The 26,715-nt window shown below is 43.6% G+C and overlaps 1 protein-coding gene across 1 annotated transcript in view; it reads right to left on the bottom strand.

The window, feature by feature from the left end:
- LOC121441672 (dedicator of cytokinesis protein 11) overlaps window positions 1-26,715 on the bottom strand; it is a 202,344-nt gene that overhangs the window by 142,922 nt on the left and 32,707 nt on the right. The window contains exons 2-6 of the mRNA XM_041642876.1: window positions 4,509-4,625; window positions 4,335-4,424; window positions 3,360-3,442; window positions 2,220-2,289; window positions 1,539-1,634 (exon numbers count right to left, since the gene is read on the bottom strand). Coding sequence (XP_041498810.1) covers window positions 1,539-1,634; window positions 2,220-2,289; window positions 3,360-3,442; window positions 4,335-4,424; window positions 4,509-4,625 — 456 coding nt within the window. The remainder of the gene's footprint in view (window positions 1-1,538; window positions 1,635-2,219; window positions 2,290-3,359; window positions 3,443-4,334; window positions 4,425-4,508; window positions 4,626-26,715) is intronic.

The following is a 26,715-nucleotide window of genomic DNA, read 5'->3' as shown; positions in this document are numbered from 1 at the left end:
TGCTCACATACAGAGGCTAGCAGTCCACATGGAGTGGCTTCCTTCACCTTCTCCAGCCCCCTGAGCTGGAGCTCACTGGTTCATTTGACTGGTTAGCCTGCCAGCCCCTGATCCACCTTGTCTCAGCATCCCCGAGTGTTGTGATTACAGCTGAATGTAATGTTTCTCAGCTTTTTTGTTTATGTGGGTACTAGGATTCTAAACCCAGGCCCCCATGCTTGCCCAGCAAGCACCTTACCCAGTAAGTCATATCCCCAGGGCTGGAGATCGGCTTAGCCATCAGACTTATCTGTGCCTAACTTACCATATCTCTAATCTAAGAACAATAATAACAGTGCCTATTTCATGAGGTTGCCATTCAGATCAAATGCAGAATATAAAAATGAGATGCAAAATAAACTTGGTATGGTTCTTGGCACACTTTGAGCCCCCAGTAAAAGGCTCACGTTAGAAACAAATCCCATGCTCGGATACAACAGATACACAGGAAACATCCTACAACGTGGATTCATTATCTTGGGGCCGGAAAATGAAAGTGAGAACAGGACATGGCCACTAAAGGGAAGCAGGAGGCAAAATATTAAATTAAGACCGAATTTGAGTCTTCCTTTGGTAGATACCCATGGTTTCTGCTTTCAGGCTATCGGAAAGCTAGAATGACCTTCAGTGCTTAATGGGACTGTGACTCACCCTCAGTAAATCACATGATCTTATATTGAATATCTGAAAGAACAGCTATATTTGGTACCATGGAATAATGTGTTTCTGTGCTGAGAATCTTTAAGAAGCTCATTTGTTCTTCCTCTGGATTTTAATGGCTCTCCACCACCTCCTAAACAAAAGTCAAGCTCGTGTCAAGGCATCGAAGGCTCTACGTTGTACTTTGTCCCTTTCAGTGTTTTTGGTTTTGTCTCCCACGAGTCCCTTACACAAATTCACTGTTGTCAAACTACTCCATTTTCTAACGAGGCTCTTCTGGCCACCCTCGGGCACTGCTTCATGTAGGACTCATGGTGGTGTGTTTCTGACAGAATTATGAAGCTGCTGGACACAAGGGACTCTCCATCTTAGCTATCTATGCTTCCCCACAGTCAATTATATTTAATAAGAGCCAAATTTATTCATTAAATTCCTTTCCACATAGGAACCTCTGATGCCTGTTTCTGCAAAGCCATTTTCTTCATTCAACTACCAACTTCCTTCTTAAGCTCACTTAATCAGACAATAAGAACTTCATAATATGCCTTTAAAAATTAACATTTCTGAGTTAACATTGTTCTCAGGATGGCGCTTTAAAATTCCACACACTGTAAAGATTCTTTCATTAAAGGTTTTTGGGGTGGGGTCGGGGAATGAATGAGAACAAAATATAATGGTACATGTATTTTTTAAAAGCCATAATAAAACCCATTACTCTACATGTTAACTTGAAACAAAAGATTTCTATGAGGGCTCATCAGAAAAAAAACCTTTCTCCAGATTCATTATATATGTCAATAGACGTCAAATGATGAAATAATATAGTAAATACTCCCTACCTTCATGGTTACTGTGATGGTGCTGTTTACATTTGCTTTATGCAACCAACCTTGTTTTATCACACCACCTTTCTGAGAACATAAAGAGGATGAATCCTAGAAGAGAAGAAAATCATCAGTAAATAGTAGTCAACCATTTATTTAGTAAGCAACACTTAGCAGACACAGAGCTAGCCCTCTTCCCATTTCCTAGTTAAACATAAAAGTATTGCTCTCCATAAATATTGAAATTATTGTCTACAGCATGAAAGGCCCAGTGGTATAACATAGCAGGCACTCAATAGTTGCTGACGTGTCCAAGTGGCCTCCTAAGAAAGCCTCCTTGTTATGCAGTCAAAACTATACCTTGAAATGTCACAGACATCGAGACCCTCTGTCCCAGGAGGGATGTAGCAAGGAGGCAAATCCACATGAAGTCACCATCCCACATGCCCAACAAGAGAAGTAACTTTACCATCCCATCACACAGGCAAGAGAATACATTTATATACACGGCTCTGCCCATTTCATTGGAAATTTTCTAAAACTCATTTGGAAATGTAACCTTTATTTATTAAAAACCACCCATTGGTTAGAAAAACTGGCCACAGCTACTCATAGGCACTGGTTTCAGCATCTCTCCTCAAGTCTTCTTTGCAGCCCTTTCTGCAGAAGTGGCCTTGAAGAAAGGCCTGGCATTACCTCATCTTTCTCGCAGTCTTCGTCAATCTCAAACACATGGTTAGGAATCTTTTCAGGTCTCAGAGATTTGCTGGAAATCCAAAGAAAATTACTCTCAACACGGAACACAATCCACAATCGTCACCAACAAACAAAGGCGAAATAAGTTGACTTCATTCTTTGGAGAAAACAAGAAAATGCAAGCGGGGAGATGGAAAAGTACTCTCCTCTTCCCAAATGTAGACCTTATTCCTAAGTAAACAGGCACAGCTTCTGTTCGCTTGTTTGACTTTTGCTAAGCAAGAACTCCTGACTAAGCTACCTCCTGGGCCCCGCATTATTTGCAAATATGGACTCCCTCATATGCAGCCAGCTGCGAAGATAAAACAGAGACCAGATAGGAGTCAAGGAGAGCACAAGTTGCTAAGGAACGTATGCCAGGGCTGCTAGCAGTGGCAGAACTTTATCTCAGAAAGCAACACGGTGTCGATCTGGCTCTCCCTTTTGTTTGCTCTGAGAACCCGGACTGTCAATGTTAGTAGTCTCTTTCCTGGAAAAAATGTTTTTGAGTGCTATACAGGGTTGCACAAATGTCCTGTTTCTCCTTTGTTTTTTTCCCCATGTTTCCTAGATGAAATGGTGTGGGACCAGCAGTCATACAATGGAGAAATGGGGCAGATGGGAGGGCTCAAACAGGCGGAATGGGTGGGCCGGTCAGACCTAGTCAGTTATTAAATAGCAGAAGGATGACTTAAACCATGACTCCTGGATCAACGTTCTCAAGCCATTCCTTCAACTTCACTGACAGAGGTCCTCCCCCAGAGACAGCAGCAGGTGTCTAACTGCTTCGCTGACACCACTGGAAAAAGGTTCCCTGTGTTTTTCAGAACGAACTAAAGATTATTCTGTGATCTCTATGGGTACACCAAAGCATGTGAGCCCACACTTATTGGTAAGAGTGTCACTAAGCAAAGATAAAACACACTCGACTAATCAAAATATTGCATAAGCCAAATATGCTGTTGTTTCAAGTTTGATTTATTATAGACTATAGCAGGGGTTTCAGAAGAGGTTTCTAAAAAGCCAAATAATAACAATGATAATAACAGTGATAACAATTATAATAATAACTCTCCTGCTTCCCTTGTCTTCAAAACTTACCATGGCAACATCCGAAAGTCCCCAGAGAAGTCTTCGTACTTGTAGTTGACCACATGCCAATCTGTGCTGTAGGTCTTAATACACTATAAGAAAATAGGAATCATTCATTTTAGATACTGGAAAAGAATAAAAAGAAGCATTATTTTTTCAAGTCTGGCAGAGCTGATGATGGTGGTACACACCTGGAGTCACCAGTAACCAGAGACCTGAGGAAGGAGGATAATGAACCGAAAGCCAGCCTTGGCTGTATAGCCAGTCCCTGTCTCAAACACACAAACCAAAGTCTGGCGAAATACTAACAGACTTTTTGAACTGAGTTGAGAAATGTTGGTATGGGGATCTTGCTTTGCCCTCACAGCACACGGACCTGTTACATAAGTTAATTAAGCTTAGGAATTTTATTTCCCATTTATCATAAAGGAAGAGGTACTTTCAACAGTTTATAATATAAATTTGAAATTCACAGATGTGTAACTATTTTTTAATACTAAGAACATATGGCGGGTTGCCAGAGAGATGGCTCAGAGCTTAAGAGCAGATACTGCTCGTCTTTTTTTTTTTTTTTTTTTTTTTTTTGATACAGGGTTTCTCTGTAGTTTTGGTGCCTGTCCTGGAACTAGCTCTTGTAGACAAGGCTGACCTTAAATTCACAGAGATCCACCTGCCTCTGCCTCCCGAGTGCTGGGATTAAAGGCGTGCACCATCACTGCCTGGCTCCATACACTGCTCTGGCAAAGGACCTGGGTTCAGCTCCCAGCACCAGGATCAGGTGATTTACAACTGTCTCTCACTCTAATTGCAGAGCATCCAAGAGTCTTTTCCGGCCTGTATAGCCACCTGCACATACACGGTGCACATAAACTCACTCAGACACGCATGGGTCTGTGCACATGTACGTGCACGCACGCACCCATAACAAATGAATAAAATAAACACAAAAAAATACGTTCTTTGGCTGACCATTGAACCCCTTACCTCCTTGACAAATAAGCTCTGAGCCCTCTTTTCAGCATCTTCTGGTACAGTAGACTGCACTGTTCTCCGCTGACGACCAATCACTGAGATCTAGAGAACAAATCGCATTCTTGCTTTAAGAACTGGTTTGGAAAATAAAATGCTTATTCTTTTAAAAAGTACTCATGAACTCACAGATATGTCTTCCATGGGGAACATAAGCAGGTCTCTGAGAGGATCGCTGTAAATCTGTGTTTTCCGTTGGATGATAACATTCTCATAGTCCAAGGGTTCAACTACCTTGGCCTTTTCCTTTGTAAGAGACCAAAGACATAAATTGTTACTGTCAGACTCCCTGAAGAGGGAAATTCCTCTCTCTGTAGCAAAGATATGTTATTCCGCAAAGAGGTGATTGTTGATACCAAGTACATAAAGTTACTTTAACAAGAGAAACCTTCTCTAAAAGTGCATCCATACACATAGCAAACACAAGTGAACACAAGGACATGCATAAACAAACTCCTCCTTACTATAGATAAGAATTCTAAAGAAATAACACCATATTCTATATATCTGTATGTCTTCCAAAAATTCCCTAAATGTGAAGTCAAACAGAAATGGTATATTTAAAAGCCTGTGAGTCATTTCACAAATGTGCACTGTTTGCTGGGTAACTAAGAGGGAAAAAAATCTCAACATCCAAGCTCCCTCTCTGTACCCGATACACAAGCCAAAGAGTGCATTACATTCCAGCTTTGCTAGGGCAAGAACGAGACCTGGAGATGCTTAATCCTGCTGACGGGGCCTGAGAGGGTGAGGTTTCAGGAGGCAAAGGCTACGGACTCCTGTCAGAGAGCTAAGCGATAGTAGGGTACCAGTCTGAGGTTCTTGTTACAAGGATTGGGTCAATGAAAGCTGAGTATAATATGACATAGGAAGGGGAGTAATAATAATAAAAGCACCAACTGGATTCCTTTAGAAGTATTGTATTTAGTATCCATTCATGCACGTAATGTGCTTTGATGAAGTCCACACCCATACTCTCCCTTCCAATTTTTCTCCTACTTCCCTCCACTTTCCTCTCTCAACTTGTCTCTTACAATGCCACTGAGTCCATTAGTGCTGTCTGTACGTGCATGGGTGTGGGACCATCTACTAGAGCATGGGCTCATGTCCTTGAAGAAATCTGAGCCTCGCTCAGCAGTCATCAATCGCCAACAGAGTGTTCTCTATGAGCAGGGAACTGTTTGCTGTCTATCTTCCAGTGCAATGCTCCTAACCACCTACGAAACAGGTATAATCGGCTCCAACACATTACATTTGGGAAAGCCCTGGATTTAACTCAGGTTAAATCATTTGCCTATCTTCAGAGGCAAAAGTCAACACTAGGTGTGTACCTGAAAAGACTCACACGCGTTCTCTCCTGCAGTCCCCCCCTCACTCAGAAATACACAAAGATATTACTGTGCAAGGTCTTGAACTTGGGTTATTCCACTACCTACCTGTCTGTCATTTTCTTTCACTGAACATACTGTGTTCTATTTTTTCCTCTCTGCCTATTCAAAGGCATGGAACTTCCCACAATAGAAAACCAAACTAAACATCTCGATGAGAAGAAAGGGAGAAAGGATGAAGGCCCCGCCTTCCCCTTCCAGTGAGATCCAGTTGTGAACTGCTAGCCTTGGAGCCAAGGAAAAGCTTTTATTTGGTCACTGTCATAACAACAGCACCTAAAACACCCGTGCCCCCTAGACATTCAAGCATTAATTATGGAATGAACTTCGAGATATCCAGACTCAGTTAAAACCATGCCTCTACAGGCTATTTCAAACAATTACATGTTAATTGTTTAAACAATATATGTCAATAATTTCTAATCAGGATGTTTTATTTAAATGAAATTATTTCAGTTGTATTAATAGAAGGTGAATAAGGAAATTCCACATTTAAGATATATTACATTGGGTCTGGAGAGGTGGCTTGGTGGTTAAGAGTACTTGTTCTTACAAAGGACCCAACACCCAGATAAAGGCTCCCCATTTTCTTGGCACCAGGCATGCATCTGCTGCAAAACACTTATACACAAAAACTAATAATAAAATGAATCTAAAAAAATCAAAAAGACAGTCAGGCAGTGGTGGCACACACCTTTAATCCCAGCACTCAGGAGGCAGAGACAAGTGAATCTCTGTGAGTTTGAGGTCAGCCTGGTCTATTAATCAAGTTCTAGGACAGCCAGAGCTGTTACACAGAGAAACCCTGTCTTGGAAAAAAAATTAAGAAGACATATTAAACCTTCACCACAAAGATATGATACACGTTTAAAGATATATATATATATATATATTTAACATGATTTAACATTGCATGATATATACATATTTTTAGCATTACATGGTACTCATTAGTATGTAGAATTTCCATGGTTTTATGTGTCACTTAAATGTTGAAAAATAAGCTGAGCATGGTGATACATGCCTTTAACTCCAGCACACAGAAGGCAGAAGAAGGCAGAGCCCTGAGTTCGTGGCCAGCCTGGTCTACATACTGAATTCCAGGTCAGCCAAGGGGTACATACTGAGACTCTGTCTGAGAAAAAAACAGGGTTTGGGTGTATCTCAATAGTAGAGCACTTACCTAGTATGCAAAAGGCCCTGGGTTCAGCCCTCAATACCAAAGAGTTAGAAAAATAAGATAAATTAAATATAGTTCTCAGAGTCAAGGCCTAACTTAATGAATTAGCATCCATTAACTAGGCTGTACAGGAAGCTCACATGTATCTGCTTCAAGTAACTCAGTAAAATGACAAAAAGAAATTCCTCTTTTGGCTTCTAATAGCACATTAGTATAAAATAAGCCTATGGTACAAAGGATCATGTGTTTAGATGTAAACACTATATGCCTTCTAAAAGTGAAATAAACATTTTCCCTATGTTTTAAAAGTCATATGCATACCACATAAAAAGGGGTTTGTTTTTCATTTCAAACAGTTTCAACCTAATGTTCTAGGTCTTCATTTCTATTTCCTCTGTTACAGGCAGCAAGATATGAGAAGAATTAGAGTAACTACTCTGTGGACCACAATGTTCTCCCCAAAGATTCTGATTCTCAACCCATGGATCACAATCCCTTTGGGATCGAACGACCCTTGCACAGGGGTCACATAGCAGATATCCTGCACAGCAGATATTTAGATTACGATTCACAACAATAGCAAAGTTACAGTTATGAAGTAGCAATGAAAATAATTTTATGGTTGGGGTCATCACAACATGAGAAACTGTATTAAAGGGTTCCAGCATTAGGAAGGTTGAAAACCACTGTCTTAAAAGAAAACCTAGCTAGACCTGCGAACCAGGCTTCACCATATGAGGAAAAAAAAAGAGGCCTGAAATACAATCTTTCCCTTCCAAATGGATTAAATCATCAGAGACAAGGAAAAGGTTGGATTTACTTATGGAACTTCATGATTTAATAGATTTAACAGAGGTTCTTCCTACACCATAACCTTTATTGAGTTTGGGTTTGTTTTTTGGTCATTTTGTTTGTCTTCTATGATTACCAAACAGAAAAAGAGAAAGTTCTTACCACACTTACAGATTTTTCGGGGGGGGTGTGTGATCAAAACATTATATATATATATATATATATATATATATATATATATTCAATAAAATATTTTAAATTAAAAACAGAAAGCTGAGCATTCCTTAATCCTAGCACTTGGGAGGTGGGTTTCTATGAGTTCAAGGCCAGCCTGATCCATAATGAGACCCAACAATGGCTACATAGAGAAACACTATCGAGAGAGAGAGAGAGAGAGAGAATATGGATTTTCTTCCATATTTGCTATTTATCCTTTTAGTTTGTGCAATGATTAGCCTACAAAGACTGTTTTTATAACCCCAGAAAACTGTATCATAATAAACCAGACTTTACTAATCGCTCGAGTAACAACAAGGCCCCAGCGTAGCTTCACGAGTCCATAACAGCGTTAGACAAAAGGCAAAGGCGCTTATGCAATCTGGAGTAAAGTAAGCAAATGTTTCCATCTTGACTTCCTAAGGAATGACAAGAAAGCAGTCAACCTAAATCTGGAACCTACTCAGTTTTCATCAAGGGAAAGAAAACAAAGCGATCTGTCTTTGAACGTTCTCATTCACTGAGCTCTAAGCCCCCTTGGCATAACTTGCTAGTGGCAATCTTAGCGTTTGCTGTTCTGCTCACTTAAAGATCACTTTGCAATATTAGGAAAGCACTCACAACTGCATTCTGCTGTTATGACTGAAGGACCATCAAGTACACACACTTTTAACTTTCTACATGACGGAAGTGGCTCAGCTGTCTGACAATATCAGCAGAAGCACCACTATGACCATTCAAGCTCAGATTCTTTCTTCTTTTTGCCACGTTAGAAATAGGACCTGGTCCATGGCAGGACTGAGCTACACTGCAGACCCAAACTCCATCTTCTAACTCCTGGTCTTGTTCCTTTTGTCAGTGTTTCACACACTAAATGGATGGGTATGCAATCCTCAAATCAAATATGTTTACTGAATCTGGAGATGTAGCTCGGTGGTAGAGGGCTCAATCCCAGCTCTAAAAACACTTCTATGGAGATGCATTTATTTAAAAAAAAAATACAAGCTTTCTGAGCCTCCTGTAAAGGCAAATAAATCATTATTTAGCCAGTTCTAGTGACAATTTTCAATAGCCTTCGGGGTGTAAATCCTAAAACTAGGAAGAAGCACATACTTCACAAACAGAACATCTTACTATTTCTATTATGGGAAAAACAGAAAAACCATCAGTATAGATTCAGCTGCAGGATGCCCCTTGGCAAAATGACTGGAAAGAAAGGATCCCAACTGAGGGTCTATCCACGGCATCAAAACCGGGACATTCTTCTTTGTGGCAATTAGTACACATCCATTGTGGGGATCTTTCATCATTTTAACTATGCATGTGCAAAGTACAAAACCATGTCTGTAATCCTAAAACATGAGCAAATGTGCATTCTTGCATTGCAGCTGACGGAGTACCCACTGGTGTGGACAGTGCAATCACTGAGTCTGTCCCAAAGCATACATGGCTAGTCAGCCTGTGTAGAATATCATTAGGAACATAAGCACAGATCCATTCATTTAAGACAACTCCGTGAAGGGGCATGAGGAGCACTTGTCACAGAAGCCTGACCACCTCAGTTACATCTGGGAACCCACACCTCCTCTACAAAGCTGCTCCCTGACCTCTGCACGCATACCCTGGCACATCTGCACAAACCCTGCCACATACGCACACACCACACATATCTACAACCACGGTAAGCAACAATAAAACTTAAACCACAAATAACCTCGTATTTCCAGACCAACACCACCAAACCCAGCCCGACTTACTTCTGCTGAGGTATTGCACTAAAGGTCATGAGTTTACCAATAAATCTTCTATTTTAGAAACCAGTTCTCCTGAAGAATTCGGAGAATGCGTCTTCTGCCAGTCTAAAGTGAGGACTGGCTGCACAGAATCCCTTCTTTATCATACTGGGAGGGAGAGCAGAAAGCTTAGCAGCGAGGCATGGGGCCAATTCCAGCACCTGGCCCAACCCATCCGCCACATTAGGTTTCCGTGTGTGGACGGGCAAGGCAACAAATGTTTTAAGACGGTGACTTGGTTCAATTTTTCATGTGTGTAGTTTTGAGACAGGACTGTATGTTCAGTGGTATCTGAGTTCTTTAGTCTTATTCCTTTGTTGTTGTTTTAGAGAGAAATGGGAGACTTACTAGGTATCCCAGGCCAGCCCCAAACTCATGGCAACCCACCCAAGTGCTGGGATCACCGGCATAGGGCACCATGCCTTGCTGAACATTTTTATGGAAGTTGATAGTGTGAAGAAAAAAGAGATGAGTCACTCCGTCCCATGGCTCCTCCACCCACTTCACTTGGAACTTTCTGCACTGTCCCTTGTCATTCAGCCCCCTCCCCCTTTTAGCCACTCAACAGCAGCTTCTAGTGTCCTCTCCAGAGAATACCTTAAAATAACCCTCTGCACTCAAAATGGCCACTGGGGGCATGGAATTTCCGGCAGGAGAGCAAACAGAGCAGGTTCAGAATGTGGCACATTTATTGGGTCCCCACTAAGGTCCAGCTTAAGTTAAGCTCTGGTGATCCAGACATAAAAAGAATTAGACCTGCCCCTTAAGAAACCCCAACAGTGCAGAAGGCAGATAAACCCAAGACACATGACCGGATCTTAGAAGCTGTCTTAACTTGAAGCCACACTTGGCTCCTACGTCTCTATCATACCTACACCAATGGCCAGTGCTGCTTCTAGCTGGCACAAAGCATTTTACACATAAAAACATGGGAATCCATCTACTAGCACTTATCTCAATCAGAAGCTTTCCTTGTGTGAGGATATGCAGACTCAGATCACTTCTGCGTGTTCATAAACTCTAGAAGAAAGCCAGACATGGTGGTACACCTGGTGTCCTAGCACTCAGGAGGCTGAGGCAAGAAGATTACAAGTTTGAGGCCAGGCTGAACTATGTAGGAAGTCCTTATCAGAACATGCACACATGGGCACGTGCACACAGAGAGACACACACAATCCCAGAAAACTCAGACTCTTAGCAATTTGTTATTCTTATCTATGTGAGTTCATGTGTGTACGGCTGTTCACATGTGTGGACACACATGCGTGTGACGGTATAGGTGCATCTGCATGTAGAGGCCCCAGGTTGCTATCAGCTATCTTTCTGGATTAGTCGCTTTATTTATTTATTCAGCTAGTCTGGATAGGCAGAGCCCTGGGGATCTCTGCTCTCTAGCTCTTGAGAGGACTAGGATTGCAAACAGGTACCATGCCTGTCCAGCTTTTATGTGGGTGTTGGGGATCCTGAGCCAAGTCCTCATGGTTGTGTGGTGAGTGCTTTAGTCACTGAGCCATGTCCCCAGGCCTCATACTACTCTCAAGATAAGCCTAAGGTGCCTCTTCTCTTAGCCGCGGTGTTTTTACCATTGGCTGCGCCATGCACTCGTACTACTTTGCCTGGGCACTCTACTTCGTGGTGTTCAATTTTCTCAACAGAACCTTAAACTCCTGGTGGGGAGGAAAAGCAATACCTTGTGCTTGGCCTCATAGACCCAGCACCATGACACAGACTGTTAAGCACCACACAAGTCAAAAATCCTGTAAGGAAGGTTTTTTTTTTTCTATTTTTTTTAAATGTTCATTTTACATATAAGGAAACTGAGGTTTAGGCAGATTGAATGCCTCATATTTATGGAGCTGTATTGGTGCTCTGTTTGTTTATTTGTTTGTTTGTTTGTTTTTCAAAACAGGGCTTCTCTATATAGCCCCGGCTATCCTGGAACTCAGTCTGTAGACCAGGCTGGCCTCAAACTCACAAAGATCCTCATGTCTCTGCCTTCTGAGCACAGGGATTAAAGGCGTGTACCACCACCACCCAGCTTGGATAAGTGCTCTTAACCATACTATGTACCCATAAACCTGTGCACTCGAAACTCCACAGATACTTAATATTTCTTCATTCTTGATCCTGCCTACCATGTTTTGTTTCCGTCTGTGGACTTTACATTTTGGTACTTTCTAAAACTTGGAGATACCTTATCATTTTTTTAAGCAAAATTAAACCTTCCCCTCTTACCCTGATGCTGAGCATAGCTGACTAGGCGAGCTTGTATCTTAATTGGATAAGGAGTTTTGCATTTCCCGGCTGTTGCTTCCAATTTAGCATTTGTCTCCAATGAGTAGGGATTAACACCTTGGATATTTTACTTTGAGGAAAGGAGCTGGCAGATTCAAGCGGGAAGAATCGAATTACAAAAAAAAAAAAGTAAGATATTGTCAAGGGACCGTATCTAATTCATCTCAGTATCCTCCACAGAACCTATCAGAGAGCCGTGAGAACTCCAAAGCCAGCTTTTGTGGTTCCTGGGGACAGCCAGCTGCATAATACAAAGAGTCAGTCTTGTGTACAAGTTTTCCAAGCCAAAATGGCCACCCAGGAGGTCAGGAGAGCAAACAGTGTTCAGAACCAATTTTCAGTTTCCAACTTTAAGGAATGACTTACAACTCTAAGAGACAACAAAAGGAGATTTCAAAAGGTACTTAAAATTGAACATAAAGACAACCAGGAAAAATTACATTACCTACCCCTCCCTATTTTCTTCCAATTTTATAACTTTAGCACAGGAAATTTTTTTATTGATTTTTATTGAGCTCTACATTTTTCTCTGCTCCCCTCGCACGGGACATCTTTAATGCAAAATTACTTCCCCTTTCCAAGTCTACTTGCTATTTATTTTGAGAACTAGTCTGAAATACTCAAAAAGATTTTATTTTAAAGAAATGACTGTATACATGCTCTATGAGTGGTTCCATGCTTGCTTTAACTCAGATAGTATACAAATAATCCCTATTCTCCCCAAAGGGGTAAGGAGAAGTCTGATGAACTTTGCTGTAGTCAATGAGTCTAAGCTGACTCAATCCACTGGCTCTCAAGCAAGAACAGATTTGGATTCAGTGCCTCCTGGCTTGGCATTCACTTTATGCTGATAAGTTTTAAATGACTCAAAAGGAAGACAAGAACAGGGGGAAATTAACAAAAGAACTTGAATAAATTGAGAGGATGTCAATTAGAACAATACTATTTTTCATTCTTAGCACACCATTATTGATAGGGGAAAAAAGGCACCTTGGTAAAACATAACAACTTTCCAGAAAAACCAAAGACTTGGACAAGTTCTCAAGACAGACACAATTATGGCAAACAATTTGTTCCATGCCTATCAACTAATTCCAACCTTCCTTGGAAGTTTGTGTTCATCATAGAACTGCAAAAAACGATAAAGTTCTCGCTAGGAACAGTGACCCACCCCTACAGTCCCAGCTATTTAGGGAGCTGAGAGAGAGACTATGTAAGCCCAGGATGACAAGGCCAGTTTTGACCTTCAAAAAATATTTTCACTATCAGGGTGGTGATGACACATACATTGAATTCCAAGCACTCTGGAGGCAGAAGCAGGTAGGTCTCTGAATTTGAGGCCAGCCTGGTCTACAGAGTGAGTTCTATGGTAGTCAGGGCTATGTAGAGAAACCCTGCCTCAAACAAACAAACAAAAAACCCTCACTGACTTTTTCCATACTTATAAACAGTCATAACATACTTTGTATTCTCAGCAGAAAAAGTCAAATACACAGATATTCCATAGATGTACAGACAGTGAAAAACTAAGCACCTGCAGTTTGTTTTAGCATCATCAGAACACTACTGTTTACATTTTTGAAAGTGCAGCCACAAATAATTTTCCACATTGGGTTGCTCCACCGGTCTGTGCCTCTCACTGGTTTGTTTCTGATAACGAACTAAAGAAAACTGAAAAGCCCCAGTTTGAAAATGAACCGTGAACAGGACAAAAATTTGACTTCCTGTGACAAATATTTTAGTCTTCCCATAATTGGTCATCTTGCGTCTATTCCTTAATTAAAATGACCCCCCCCCGTCTTTTTGCCCCTTTTTTGTGAACCCCCTCCCAATCCAAGAAGCTGGCATCACTACATGAGATAATCCACTGTGAAAGCTACTTCAAGAGAATAAAGGCAATGCACCTTGGGCTTTTCTTTAAAGTTGGGAGCTTTCCTATTTCTTTGAATAATATTCCAGGACATAGTGAGCCAATCCATGTTAATCCTATCTATCCTCCTATAACCCAACAGCCACACCTGCCTCAGTGTGGTTATCTATTTCACTGCCCTCTTAAGCCACACACCCCCTGGGCAGATGGGCCTCCTCGGTGGCCAATCTACAATCATACCCATGTTGCTTTAGTCTGGTTTAAAGAAGCTTAACATGTACTCCCCTATTAATACAATTGATTTGTTTCCCAACACACATCTCTCACCCCCTTGTTCACATTATCAGGACTTCTTCTGTGGCTTGGCTTATATCTATCTTTAGGAAGGGTGTTCAATCTGACCAGCATTCCTTGGGTAACCATCTCTTGGGTAGCCTGCCATAACTATGATCTTTGAATCCTTCTGTAAGCCAATTCTCTTCCCTATGACAAATGTCCTATGACTGGAGACAGTATTTGAAAGGAGTCCTGGTGTGGTAGGGGTTTAGTTGACTAGTAGAATAGCTTGGCTAACATGAGCAAGTTCTTGTGTTTGATCCCAAGAAGTGAGCACACGAGAGAGAGAGAGAGAGAGAGAGAGAGAGAGAGAGAGAGAGAGAGAGAGCGCTGGGGCCTACTTTTGCTTCCTACTGCTGTGATAAAACACTGACCACCCAGTAGCAATTTAGAGAGGAAAGGGTCTGCTTCATCTTACAATAGTCAGTCATGGAGAAGTCAGGGCAGGAACGAAAGCAGAGAGGAAGCAGACCGTGGAGGAACGCCGCTCATTGGCTGGCTTCCCGTGACTCACTCAGCTTGCTTTCTCACACCTCAGAAAAGCTTGTTTACAGTGGGCTAGGCCCTTCCATGTCACTTATTAATCAAGGCCATGCCCCGCAGGCTTTCTTACAAGCCAGTCTAATGGGGGCATCTCTCAACACAGGTTCCCTCTTCTTGGAGAACTCCTGCTTGTGTTGAGATAACCAAAACCAAACCAAAATAGAAAGAAAGAGAATTCGAAGTATTAAGGGTCAAGACCTATGAAAGGCTTCTTGAACACCTAAAGTATACTGAGGGATGGTGAAACCCAATTGCCCTGTATGCTAAGTTTAACGATAATTAAGAAGAAAGTTAAAACATAAAAAAGTTTCACTTCCTTGTATGTTCAAAAAGATAAAAACCCTTCAGTGTCGCCTCAGAGATAGGCTCCCAGGACAGAAATCCTAGCAATAGCACAGTTAGATTTTGGTGTGTGAAAAGATCCTTCCTCAGTCAAAACTTTTGCTGGCCAACCTGCTACAAAAGTGAGGCTCCCTGGTCAGTCGTCCCCTCGGGATTCATCCAGGGTACTTAGAGAATAAAACACAAACCATTTAACTTAGTCACACTGAGCTTCAGCCAGGGGTGAGGCAGTGAGTTACGAACTGTTGAAAGATGAACAACATGCAGACAGAGCCCTCGGTGAGTCCATGAACTAGAGGGGCAGACGGCCATGCTTTCCCACAGAGAGCTAGTCTGAGACACGGCCAGGACTGGCATGGTACCACATTAACTTTTCCTGGGTAGAGATAAACATGTATGTATTTCAAATAGGGCACCAACGACATACCAGGAAACTGATTTCACCCAAGTCTAGCTTGGTGAACCAATGAGGTTAGTTGGAGTTACTCACAGAAGGGTGGGCAACTTATCAGCAAACAGCCCTCCCCAATCCCTGGTAATTGTTAACTGTTTATATACCCTGGAGGAGGGAAGGGGGGGGGCTAGCAAACCTCTCCTGGAGTGTCACCAGAGCCCTCCCTCTACTCAATGAAGAATGTTAGCAAGCCCAGCCTCCTGACAGCCTCCTGCAGGTCATTCCAGCTGCTCAAATTTCAATACAGCAAGGGCCATGCCATGGCTGGAGCTCAGAGTTCCACAACAGATCAAGGCATACAGACAGTGCTGTGTGGATTGTCAATAAGGGAGACAGTGCTGGTGAGGGAGAAAGAAGCAGTTGGGCTACTACCCAGACAATGGAAGACCATCATCCTGCAGCAGGCGAGGAGAGCAAAGCAGCATGGGAGAAACAGTAAGCAGAGAATAGAGGATGGTGTTCGTGAGTCTGCTGGGGTGCAGCAAAGGGAGATGGAGCAGCTGAGCTGGTGAGGTCCATTCACGGAGGGCAGCAGGCACCAAGAAAATGGCCTGAGACTGTCTCTTGGTGTAGGAGTGCGGAGCCAGCAGAAGTTGTTTTTTTTTCTTTAAGCAAGGGAATGACATGAACAGATGTTTTGCTCATATTTATGCACTGAAATCCAAAATGTCCATAATAATAGAAATTAATCCATAAAATGACAACATAGCCTAAAAATGTACCCCACTGTCTCTATTTTCCAGGAGCAATGCACAGAATTATAAAAAAAAAAAAACCTGCTCATTAGAGTTGCATACAAAACTCTTGAGGGAAAGCAAGCAGGAACTTTTGTACGAAGAACCTTTCTTTAAAGGACACCGAGAGAATGCCTGTCTCTATCTCCCTTGTGACAGACTAAATTAACCCGAACAGTTCATTCTGAAAAGATCAGCTGCCAATCTGTGATTGAATTTGTTCCCAACACCTCTTCATTGGCCAATTTGATCCAAATCAGTTAAACTTTTCATGAGATGAAAGTCAACTCACATTATTCCTTTGTCTAAATTCCTTCAGCAGCTTCTCAGAACCTGCTGCATAAGACCCGAACTGCTGAGAAAAGTCTCTAAGACACTTTGTGATCTGGCCTCTAATCCCCTTCTCCAGCCTATGCCCTCCAGCTAGAGTGGCCATCGCTCCTAGTAGCTCATATGATCTCACTTTTGTTGGCCCTGATTCCTCCATTTGGTTCTCCCCTCCACTACACCACAAAGTCCTGTAAAGCTACCTGATCTATGCAGGTACATGTGGCCAGCCCCTGATATCCAATGGTGCTCACCTCCTGAAGCACAGAACCAGTAGCTTGCTTCCTTTGCCATCCTAGCCCACGACTGAAGGGCGCTGATGCCGTCAGTGTTCTTCAATTTTCTCCCATACCCTCCCCACCAAAAAAAGAAAGCCTTGAGGTGGCAGGCTGTTGGACTTAGTCACTGCTGGGTCCCCAGTGCCCCCACATTATATCCTGAAAGAGTGAATGAGGAAGCTACAGACCCAACTGCCAATGTCTTTCGAACCCTCAGCGTTAGGACTGTCTTCCCCTTGTAGTCTTTCCAAGATGAGCACTCACTGAGAGACACTCATTAGGGAGGGACCGAGGAGCCCTGCCCTGTACATGTGAATAGCACGAACATCACCCACCCATTACTCTTTGGATACATTCATAGATCTCTAGAGGAAGTTTTCCGAGGAAAAGGTATACCCGCACAAAGAAATACCAGGGCTGGGCAGTTGAAAATGGTGTCAGTTTGGGCATTTGAGTTAAAACTGAGAGGAAGCAAAAGTCCATTCATACTGGTTGTGGTGTTCATCAATAGGCTTTCTCCCAAACAGTCAATTAGCCTTTCAGCCTCTCCCCTCACCTCCCTCTCCCACTTCACATTTAGCCTGTAAACTGAATGTGCCCACAAGAACATTCGCTGATTTGCTCCTGCTAAAAGCACTCCAAAATACAGTCATACATGCTCAGAAATCGAGAGGCTTTAGCTACAACCAGCACTCCCCCTTGCCCTTATCTAAGCACCCCCACTTGGCAGTACCTACCCCACTTCCTGCAAACTCTACCATGAGAATGGGGGGCCTCTACACTATAGCACTGACTGAGTTACTATACCACTATCAAAACACTATCCCTCCGCACCTTCTGTCATATATTCTTGAGCTTGGTGGACATCATTGTCATGCTCTCTGCGTGAGAGTGCACTAGGGTCCTACTTCCACTGTCAGGGGAACTGAAGCCTAAAGGCCAAGAGTGCTCTCATTTACCCCCTGTCATTTTAAACTACATCTACCGCCACTGCCACCACTCCAAGCCCCAGATCAGCCTCCTCGCTGTTCTCTCTGCTGTGCCCTGTTCCTAGGGGAAAATCCCAGTTTGGTGCCCATAGGCTTCCTTGCTGATTCAGGTTCTAAGTTTAGCTGAGCTGCCAGCCCTGCCCGGAAGGCTTTGCCTTAACTCCTTCCAAGCCTCCTGTACTCCAGGCCCCTGTGTCACAGGCCTGCGAAAGACTAGTAGAGAGCTCGGCGACAGAGCACTTGCCTGGAAGAATAGGAAACTTGAGTTTCATAAATGGAAAGAATTCATTGACAGCACCATGTGTACAGCTCTACATCCTTCAGAAGAGTCTGGAGCTTCTGGTAATCTCAAAGGAATGTGTCACACAAGAAAGGATAAGATCAATTGCCATAGAGGCTTGGCTCTAGATGGGTCCCCAGGTGTCCACGGGGATGTCCCCAGCTAGGACCCTGGGCAGTGGAAGAGAGGGTGCCTGAACTGGCCTTGTCCCTTAGTCAGACTGATGACTATCTTGAATATCACCATAGAACCTCTATCCGGCGATGGATGGAGATAGAGACAGAGATCCACACTGGAGCACTAGACTGAGCTCCCAAGGTCCAGTTGAAAAGCAGAAGGAGGGAGAAGATAAGCAAGGAAGTCAGGACCACAAGGGGTTGGTCCACCCACTGAGGCAGTGTGCCTGATCTAATGGGAGCTCACCAAGGCCAGCTGGACTGGGACTGAATGAGCATTGGATCAAACTGGACCCTCTGAATGTGGCTGACAACTGGGGCAGACTGAGAAGCCAATGATAATGGCACTGGGATTTGTCTCTACTGCATGTACTGGCTTTTTGGGATCCTAGACTGTTTGGGTACACACCTTCCTAAGCCTGGATGTAGGAGGGAGGGCCTTGGACTTCCCACAGGACAGGGTACCCTGCCCTCTCTTAGGACTGGAGGGGATGGGGGGAGAGTGTGGGGGGGGGAGCAGGAGGGAAGTGGGAGGAGGGAAGGAAGTGGGAATTTTGATTGGTATTATTTATAAAGTAATAAAAAAGAAAAAAATCAATTGCCATGCTAGCTTTCCTATACCCAAGATGAACTATTTTGTGTGAGAACTCTAATTTTCAATCATTGTAAAAGTGATACATGTTCACAGTAGAATTTCGAATCCAAAACTACAACTCAGAAAATAAAAGTCACTTAGAAACTCACAGCCTGGGCGGGAACACTGCTGACGGTTGTTCCTCAATATCAGATCTATTTGGATTTCAAGTTGGATTCAGATTGCATGTGAAGCTGGTTTCTGGTAGCCACAATGTCTCAAATGATGTCAGAGAAACTTGAGCATAAAAGGAATTTTGGATGAGTGTTCAAAAACTCCCTTTAATTTCTAAGACACATCCATGAATTATGTAAATGTCATACTGCTAGGCAAATAAAGGATATAAATTTTAAAACTCTAGGCATTTTGATGGGCATGGTAGTGATCCCCTATGATCTCAGCAGTTGGGAGGAGGAGCCAGAAGCATCGCAAGCACGAGGGGGTGCCAGGGCTACAAAGGAGCCCTGTCTCAAACAAACAAACTTGGTAGAATTTGGATAGGCTGTGTCAAACCCCAGATTATCAAGTAGAATCTTTTCACTTAGACTGTCTGGAGTTGCATTAACTGGCGGGGGGAGGGGGGGCAAAGACAGATGGCAGGAATAATACAATTACAGGCTTGAGAAGCAATTAATCCATTATAAGTCAGGTTTTTTATTAATTTTTACATTTACTTATTTTTTGTTTATTGAGAGAGAGAGAGACAGTCAGTTTACCCCTTTCAGTGGTCAGAGGAGAGCTGTCGGAAATCAGAGCTCTCCTTTGACCCTCTGGGTCCCAAGAAATAAAGCTCAGATTATCAGGCTTGGTGACAAATGCCTTTACCTGCTGGAGTAATCTCACCCACCCAGTGCTCCTATATTTTAGATACAAGTGATGTGCATACGTTTGTGGCACAAGTGTGGCAATCAGAGGACAACTTGTAGAAGCCAATTCTCTCCTTTTTGCCATGTGGGTACCAGGGATCAAACTCAGCTCATCACGCTTGACAGGCAGCCAGCGGCTTCACCTGTCAAGTCATCTCACTGGTCCATAAAAGTCACTTTTTAAAAATAATACATTTTCCTTTACTCCCAAAATGCACTTATGATACAACATATAGTCCACGAACTATCACTGTATGTAAAGCCCCTCATCATCTCTCTCATATTCTCACAAACTTACTGTGATATAAAGTCCTTCTCTCCATCAATGATAATATTAGGAAGTAAATGTATGGTCTCCTACATTGGTGGCTTCCTAAAAAACATCTATTTGGTGCAGTTATTTCACCAACACTGCCTACATATTTCATAATCAAGATAATTCTGGAAAGAATAAGATTATTGATTTTCTTGAATCAGCTGAAAGATTTCTTGCCACTTGTGCCTACTCTCTGCTGAGATTTCCTCTCCCGCCCCACCCCCTTCCCCTCCTGTTTGTAGTGCTGGAGATGAAATCCAGGATCATGTGCTTGTTAGGCAAGTATCCCGTCACTAAGTTATGTCCACTGCCCAATAATACTCTAGTTCAAGAGGGGGAGCAAAGACAGCTCTTTCCAAAAGCCAGACAGTGCCCATGGGGATGCTGAATACCATTCTACAGCAGGGTTGAGAAGTCTGGCTATCATCAGACAATCCACAGAGACCTGCAGCTGCGGCGCACGCTGCAGAGGTAGATTCAAAATCTCATTCCACCAGGTGCAGCTTTCTCTGAAAGAGAGTCCAGAACTCACCCAGGAACCCACTGTCATCCACCGTAGGAGCTGCAGCCCCAGCCGGGTTAGGGACTTGCCCCTGCTTTCTGGGGAACTCCACGAGCCGACAGTGACCACTTTCCAGAGGGTCAAGCCACAAACAGGTGATCATTCTCCTCGTAAGGTTTCAGAAGCACTCTCCCCTTTGCTTGTCTATCCACTGGAAGGCCTGGAGAAAAACCCATGTGGGAGGGCAGAAGGACTCGGAGCTGAAAGGATTAATTAGTAAGAGTCCTCAACATCTCTCTGGAGCCAAGAGCCCCACTTGGCATAATGAGGTTGTAAATCAACCTCTGCAATGTGTGCCGCAGCTGCAGGTCTCTGTGTGTAGTCTGACAATAGCCACAGACTTGTCAGCCTGTGATACACTGTTCATGGAGCCAGCCTGTGGACCCAAGGTTCTCTGTTCTCCCCCACAGCCCGAGGAACCACTGCTGCTGAGGATGGACTGGGTGGCTGAATGCCGGCCATGACAGCTAGGTTTGTCTCAACTCTGAGGTCCTCTCTCTCTCTCTCTCTCTCTCTCTCTCTCTCTCTCTCTCTCTCTCTCTCTCTCTCTCTCTCTCTCTCTCTCTCTCTCTCTCTGGATTTTTGAGACAGGGTTTCTCTGTGTAAACAGCCCTAGCTATCCTGGAACCAGGCTGGCCTCGAACTCCCAAGTGCTGGGAATAAAGACACGTGCCCCCACTGTCTGGCTTTCTCTTCTAACAGTGCATGAAGACCATGAAGGTTCACTAGGGAACAAGCAGATACCACCGTGCACTTGCACAGGAAGTGGTAGAATGACTGTTAATTTCACTGACAAAGGCAAGGTGGTTAAAAATAAATATGATGAAATGAGAACATCAACTATACTTCTTCAGAGTGCTGGATGGGGACATGATGATCTTTCCCTTCCAGTGTCTGGGTTTCCCTCAGAGACTTCTAATGCTAAGTATTCCTGGTACAGTCCAAAAGCATACAAGTACTGAATTTGAGGAGAGGTTATTGTTGTGGGGAATTCTCCATACTACTTATCTACCACCCTCACCCTTTTAAGGGTGTATTTCAGTGGCAGTAAGTCCACTCCCATGCCATGCGCAGTGATGCTCGTCTCTAACTCCAGCATTCAGGAATCTGAGGCAGGGGGATTGAGAAGTTGAAGCCCCCTGGGGTTACACAGAGACACCCTATCTCGAAAACCAAATTTCCAAAATAGAGTACAGTCATTGTTCTGAAGTCAGCAATACTAATTTCCAAACTTTGAATCGAATCAGACAGAAACCTCACAGTCATTAAACACCAACTCTCCACTCTCTGTTCCTCCTGGTCTCTGGCAACCTATGTTTTCTATTTCGATGTATTTGCTGCATCAACATATCTCGCATAATTGGAATTGTACAAAATTGCTCCGTTTCCGCCTGGCCTGAGCCACCTGCACAAGGCTTTCAAGATTTGCCCATCCTGTCATAGACATTAGAATTTCATTTTGTAAAACTGAGTCGTATTCCCCTGGACATATCTATCACATTTGGGGTTTGTGTTCATCCGGGATGTTTCCAACTTCTGGTGAGTGTGAGTAACGCATCTCTGGACCTTGCTACAGATATCTTTTGGAGCCTCTGTTTCAGTTCTTTGGTGAGAAGTTCCTAATTCTATTTAGAGGCAGTTCTATATTTCAATTTCTAAGGAACCACTAAGCAGTTTTCCCCAGCATTTGCACCAGTCTGAAATTCTCCACAGCGACAGACAACCTTTCAGCTTCTCCACATCTTAACCCTGCTATTGTGCAGGGTTCTTTTGTGAAGGCTGGTGGGGTGGGCAACAATTACTGCAATATGTGGGACATGGTATCTCACTGGAATTTTGCTTTAGATTTCCATTTCTTGAGCATCTTTTCATGTGCTTATTTGGACATGTGTTTAATCTCCCTAAGAGAAATGTCTGTTCAACTCCTGTGCTTATTTAAAAACAAGTCTTCTCCACAGTTGTCGAGTTGGAGGAGTTCTTCATATGTTCTAGATGTTAGTCCTTTTTCAGGTAGAACTGTGGCAAATCTTTCCAAACATTTGGGGTGATGCCTTTTCATTCTCTGGCTAGTGACCTCTAATGTAAACCAAAGTGCTGGGTTTTGTTTTGTTTTGTTTTGAAATAGAATTTTGCTATGTAGCACAGGCTGGTCCAAGCTCACTTTAAACTGATAGTGATCCTAATGTCTACACCTCTAAGTGCTAGGAATTAGAGATGTGTATATTACAGATGTGTGTCACTAAACCCCAGTCTCTTTTTGATTTATTTTATAAAAGATGGTCTTGCTTTGTAGCCTTGACTGACTACTATGTAGACCTAGTAGACAGCCCAGGCTAGCCTTGAACACTCACTCCAGAGACCTAAGATCACTGTCTACTACCATGCTCAGCCTCAATCTTGTTTCTTAAAGAAAGCCTGGGTAAATCTTCAAAGATCCAACCGAGAGCTTGAAGAAATTGCTTTCTACTCTTTTCAGGCTATATGAGAAATGGAAGCTTTAAGATTATAAACTCATGACTTCTTCTCTCTGGGCTCCGCTTTGGAGCAGCTGATGCTGTTGAACCCTGGTGGATTAGGGAGCCACAGAAAGAGGCTCCATACCGGTTATGGCAGCAAGCCCACTGAGTGCAGGCAAGGTGATGATGACTTGAGATCTTACATGGTTCCTCAGTCTCACCAGCTCCATTTTCCTCAGCAGCCCTTAAAGACACAAACCCTCAGAATTGCCAACACTTAAGAAAAAATAGTATTTTTCATTATTGTGAGGTTTCTTTCTGCCTTGAAGAATCAAATCCTTCGGCAGTGGGTCAGCTTCTGAATTGCAAGCGTACCCTTTCATTTTGGTTTCTTTGTTGAGATGAGGGGGGTCTCACAATGTAGGGTGGTCTGGCCTCAAATTCAAGACCTTCCTCCTTTGGCTTCCAGAGTACTGGACTGGCAACCCCATGGAGCATCAGTCATTCAGAGCCCAGGACTCATTCATGCCAGGCAAGCGCTCTCCCACCAAGCTACAGCCCAAGTCCTAAGCACTGCCTTTTTCTCAAGGATCTGCTCTTTTGTCTTTACAGCTCTCCATCCTATCCCCTCTCTTGCTTGCCGAATGGACCCTTCTAAACAAGTGTATGTCATACGCCATACGCGAGGTTATTTTTTAAGTACATTGAAGCATAATTCCTCCTCTGGGCAACAAGAAAGAAGTCACACTCAATTTCTTCTAAAGACGGCCACGTGCTCATACTCAAATCCCCTACAATGGCCATGACTCAGTAGCTCATGAGAACAAACTCAGGGCACATCTGCACAACTCCAACGCCTTTCGTCTATAGGGCAGAAACACGGGGCAGCTCTGGAAAATGGCTATCTTAAAACAGATTCACGTCTTTGTGTGGGAAGTTACACATGTGCACCTGTGCACAGAGGCCAAAGAGAACTTCAGACTCTCAGAGCTGGAGCTACAAGTGTTTGGAGGAGGCTTGGATTGCCGCATGGGTGCCAGGTTCTGAAAAACAGTCTCCATGACTGTACTGTGACTGATGAGCCATATTTCTAGCCCCAATCCCCAGCCCTGACCAGCATGAGGACTAGAGTTTGCTTCTTCTGCACATACGGGAAAGCTAGGGAGTCAGACACAGGGGATTCCTGGGACGAACTGGCTCCTTGTGCTAACTAGCATTGGCCAGCTCTGGATTTACCAAGAGATCCTGCCTCAATAAACACAAGCCGACAACAATCAGGGAAGACACTGGGCACCAACCTCGGGCCTCCACATTTTTAGTGCATACATACCTGCAAATGTGCCCACACACATACAAACACGCATACACGCATGAGCGAGCACGCATCCACATACACAAAACAAAACAAAAGCCAGTACTGTCAATTACAGATCACTGAGCTACCAAACTGATTTTCTTTTTTGTTTGTTTATTTGTTCTTGGTTTTCAATGCAGGGGCTCACTGTGCAACTCTGGCTGTTGTCATTATGCAGAACAGGCTGCTCTCTGACCTCAAACTCACACAGATCCACCTGCTTCTGCCTCCTGAGTGCTGGGATTTAAAGTGTGCGCCACTGCGCCTGGCTCCACGCTGACAGGTTCACATAAGCAGACTACCACCCGAAAGTGTTACGTTATCTAGAAAACACACCTCTGGCCTAGCACGGGAAGAAAACCATGAACCAAACGAACTACGTGTGTTCACTCAGCAAATATTCAAGCTGGAAACTTCTAGAGAGGCCATTACCTGCACGTCTTAATACAAATGAGTAAGAAATCTGAGTGTTAAATATTAAGAAATTGCTTCACTTTTTCCTTTTTAGTTTTGACACTGGGTCCCACTCTATAGCTCAAGCTGGGAACTCACAATCATGCCCCTTGAGCCTCCCTGGAGCTGGGATTACAGGTGTGTGTCATCTCTCTCTCTTTGAAGTAACGCAAATCACTAGGGGAAAACACCGAACATTTTCAGCATGTTAGCATAAGCTTCATTCAGCCTTAAAACCATTTCATTATGGGTAGGAGTAAAGACAAGGTGGGAGAGAAGGAAAGAACAAAGTGCTTCTGTGCTCTGACTCTGGTGTTTCTGGAAAGCTCCGTTAGCACCTGGGCTATGTGGAGATGTGTTGAGTGTGTCATCTCACGCGATTCTACCAAGAACCTTGGAAGGTGGAGAATACTACCACAACTCATATTTTATCAATGGGAAAGCAGGAGAGATCTAAGGCAACTTGCTCAGGTGACAGACGGAGTTGCTGCAGTGGGCAGAGTTCTAGGATGCCCTTTAGGCCCGTCTCTGTGTTCTATCTGCATAAGAGGGAACTGTGCGTATTAGGAAATACTGCTCCCCCAATTAAGCTATCCAACAGTTGACTTTGAGATCATCAAAGGGAGGCCTAACTGAATTCGATAGCTCCTAGAAGCATGGACAGGGCTCATCATGAAGAGGAAGACTCCCCTGCTGAGTTTGGACCAATAGACTGCCATGTAATAAGACAGCCAACAGCCTGGGACTGACACCATTCTTTGGGAGTTGGTGGGTGCTGCCGACTGCCAGCCGGCAAATGGAATCAGTTCCTACCACTAACCACTGAATGCTGAGACTGCATTAAGCCAACCTGCACAAGCTCGGGAAAGGCTGTAAGCTTCCAGAAGACAGTGCTCCCACCACCTGTGGACACAGAGGAATGCCTCCTACTGAGCCCTGTCCATGCTACTGCCCCAGAGAGATTGAGAACTAGGAAGTGTGCTTTATTTTAAGCTGCTAGATTTGTGGCACTATGCCATGCAGTAATAGAAAAGTAACACGGTAGGGAGTCAAAGCCAGGGCTGCTTAACCATGGGGTGCACACTCCTAACCAAGACACGAGTTTTGGTAACATTTGTATGAATTCCTAAACATTTTAGCACTTCAAAACCTGTAGAGAGGCTGTAGAACCTCCACTGTAGAATATCTGCCTAGCAGGTGTGAGGCCCTGGGCTCCAGCTCCAGTCACAGGGGTTGAGAGAACAGAGGTGGAAATAGAAAGAGAGAAGGCAATGAGAGAAATCTAAGTCTATGGAACAGCAATGCTCATCATCTTTCCACTTTCTGATGAAGATTTTTCAAGTTCAGGAATTTGGGCGCCCATATCCTAGCATGTAAGATCTCCCGCAAGAACACGCATTCAGCAGAAATATAATGTGAAACGAGGTAAGTCATGGAAAATGGGCAAGACAGAAATATGAGTTTTTATTTACCAAAAGCACCTTATTAGAGCTTTTGCTGGAGCTCCAGGCTGCGCTCCCGGCACATCCTTTCCTTCTGGCTGTGGCACGCGCTACAGGATCTGTCGTCTGCTGCTAGCAAGCAGATCACAACACTGTACCTCTCTCACAGGGCTCGACTAAAGCTCTGCCGATTGTGAGAAGCCTGGGGATTCCCTCCTGGAGCTAAGTATTGTAAAGGTGGAATTGCAAAACCCTAACAC

The sequence above is a fragment of the Microtus oregoni genome, unplaced genomic scaffold (assembly GCF_018167655.1).
Source record: "Microtus oregoni isolate MIOR12 unplaced genomic scaffold, Mior012 000080F_ref0000499, whole genome shotgun sequence".
Classification (NCBI taxonomy): domain Eukaryota; kingdom Metazoa; phylum Chordata; class Mammalia; order Rodentia; family Cricetidae; genus Microtus; species Microtus oregoni.
This window is presented reverse-complemented; position numbering and strand designations above follow the sequence as displayed.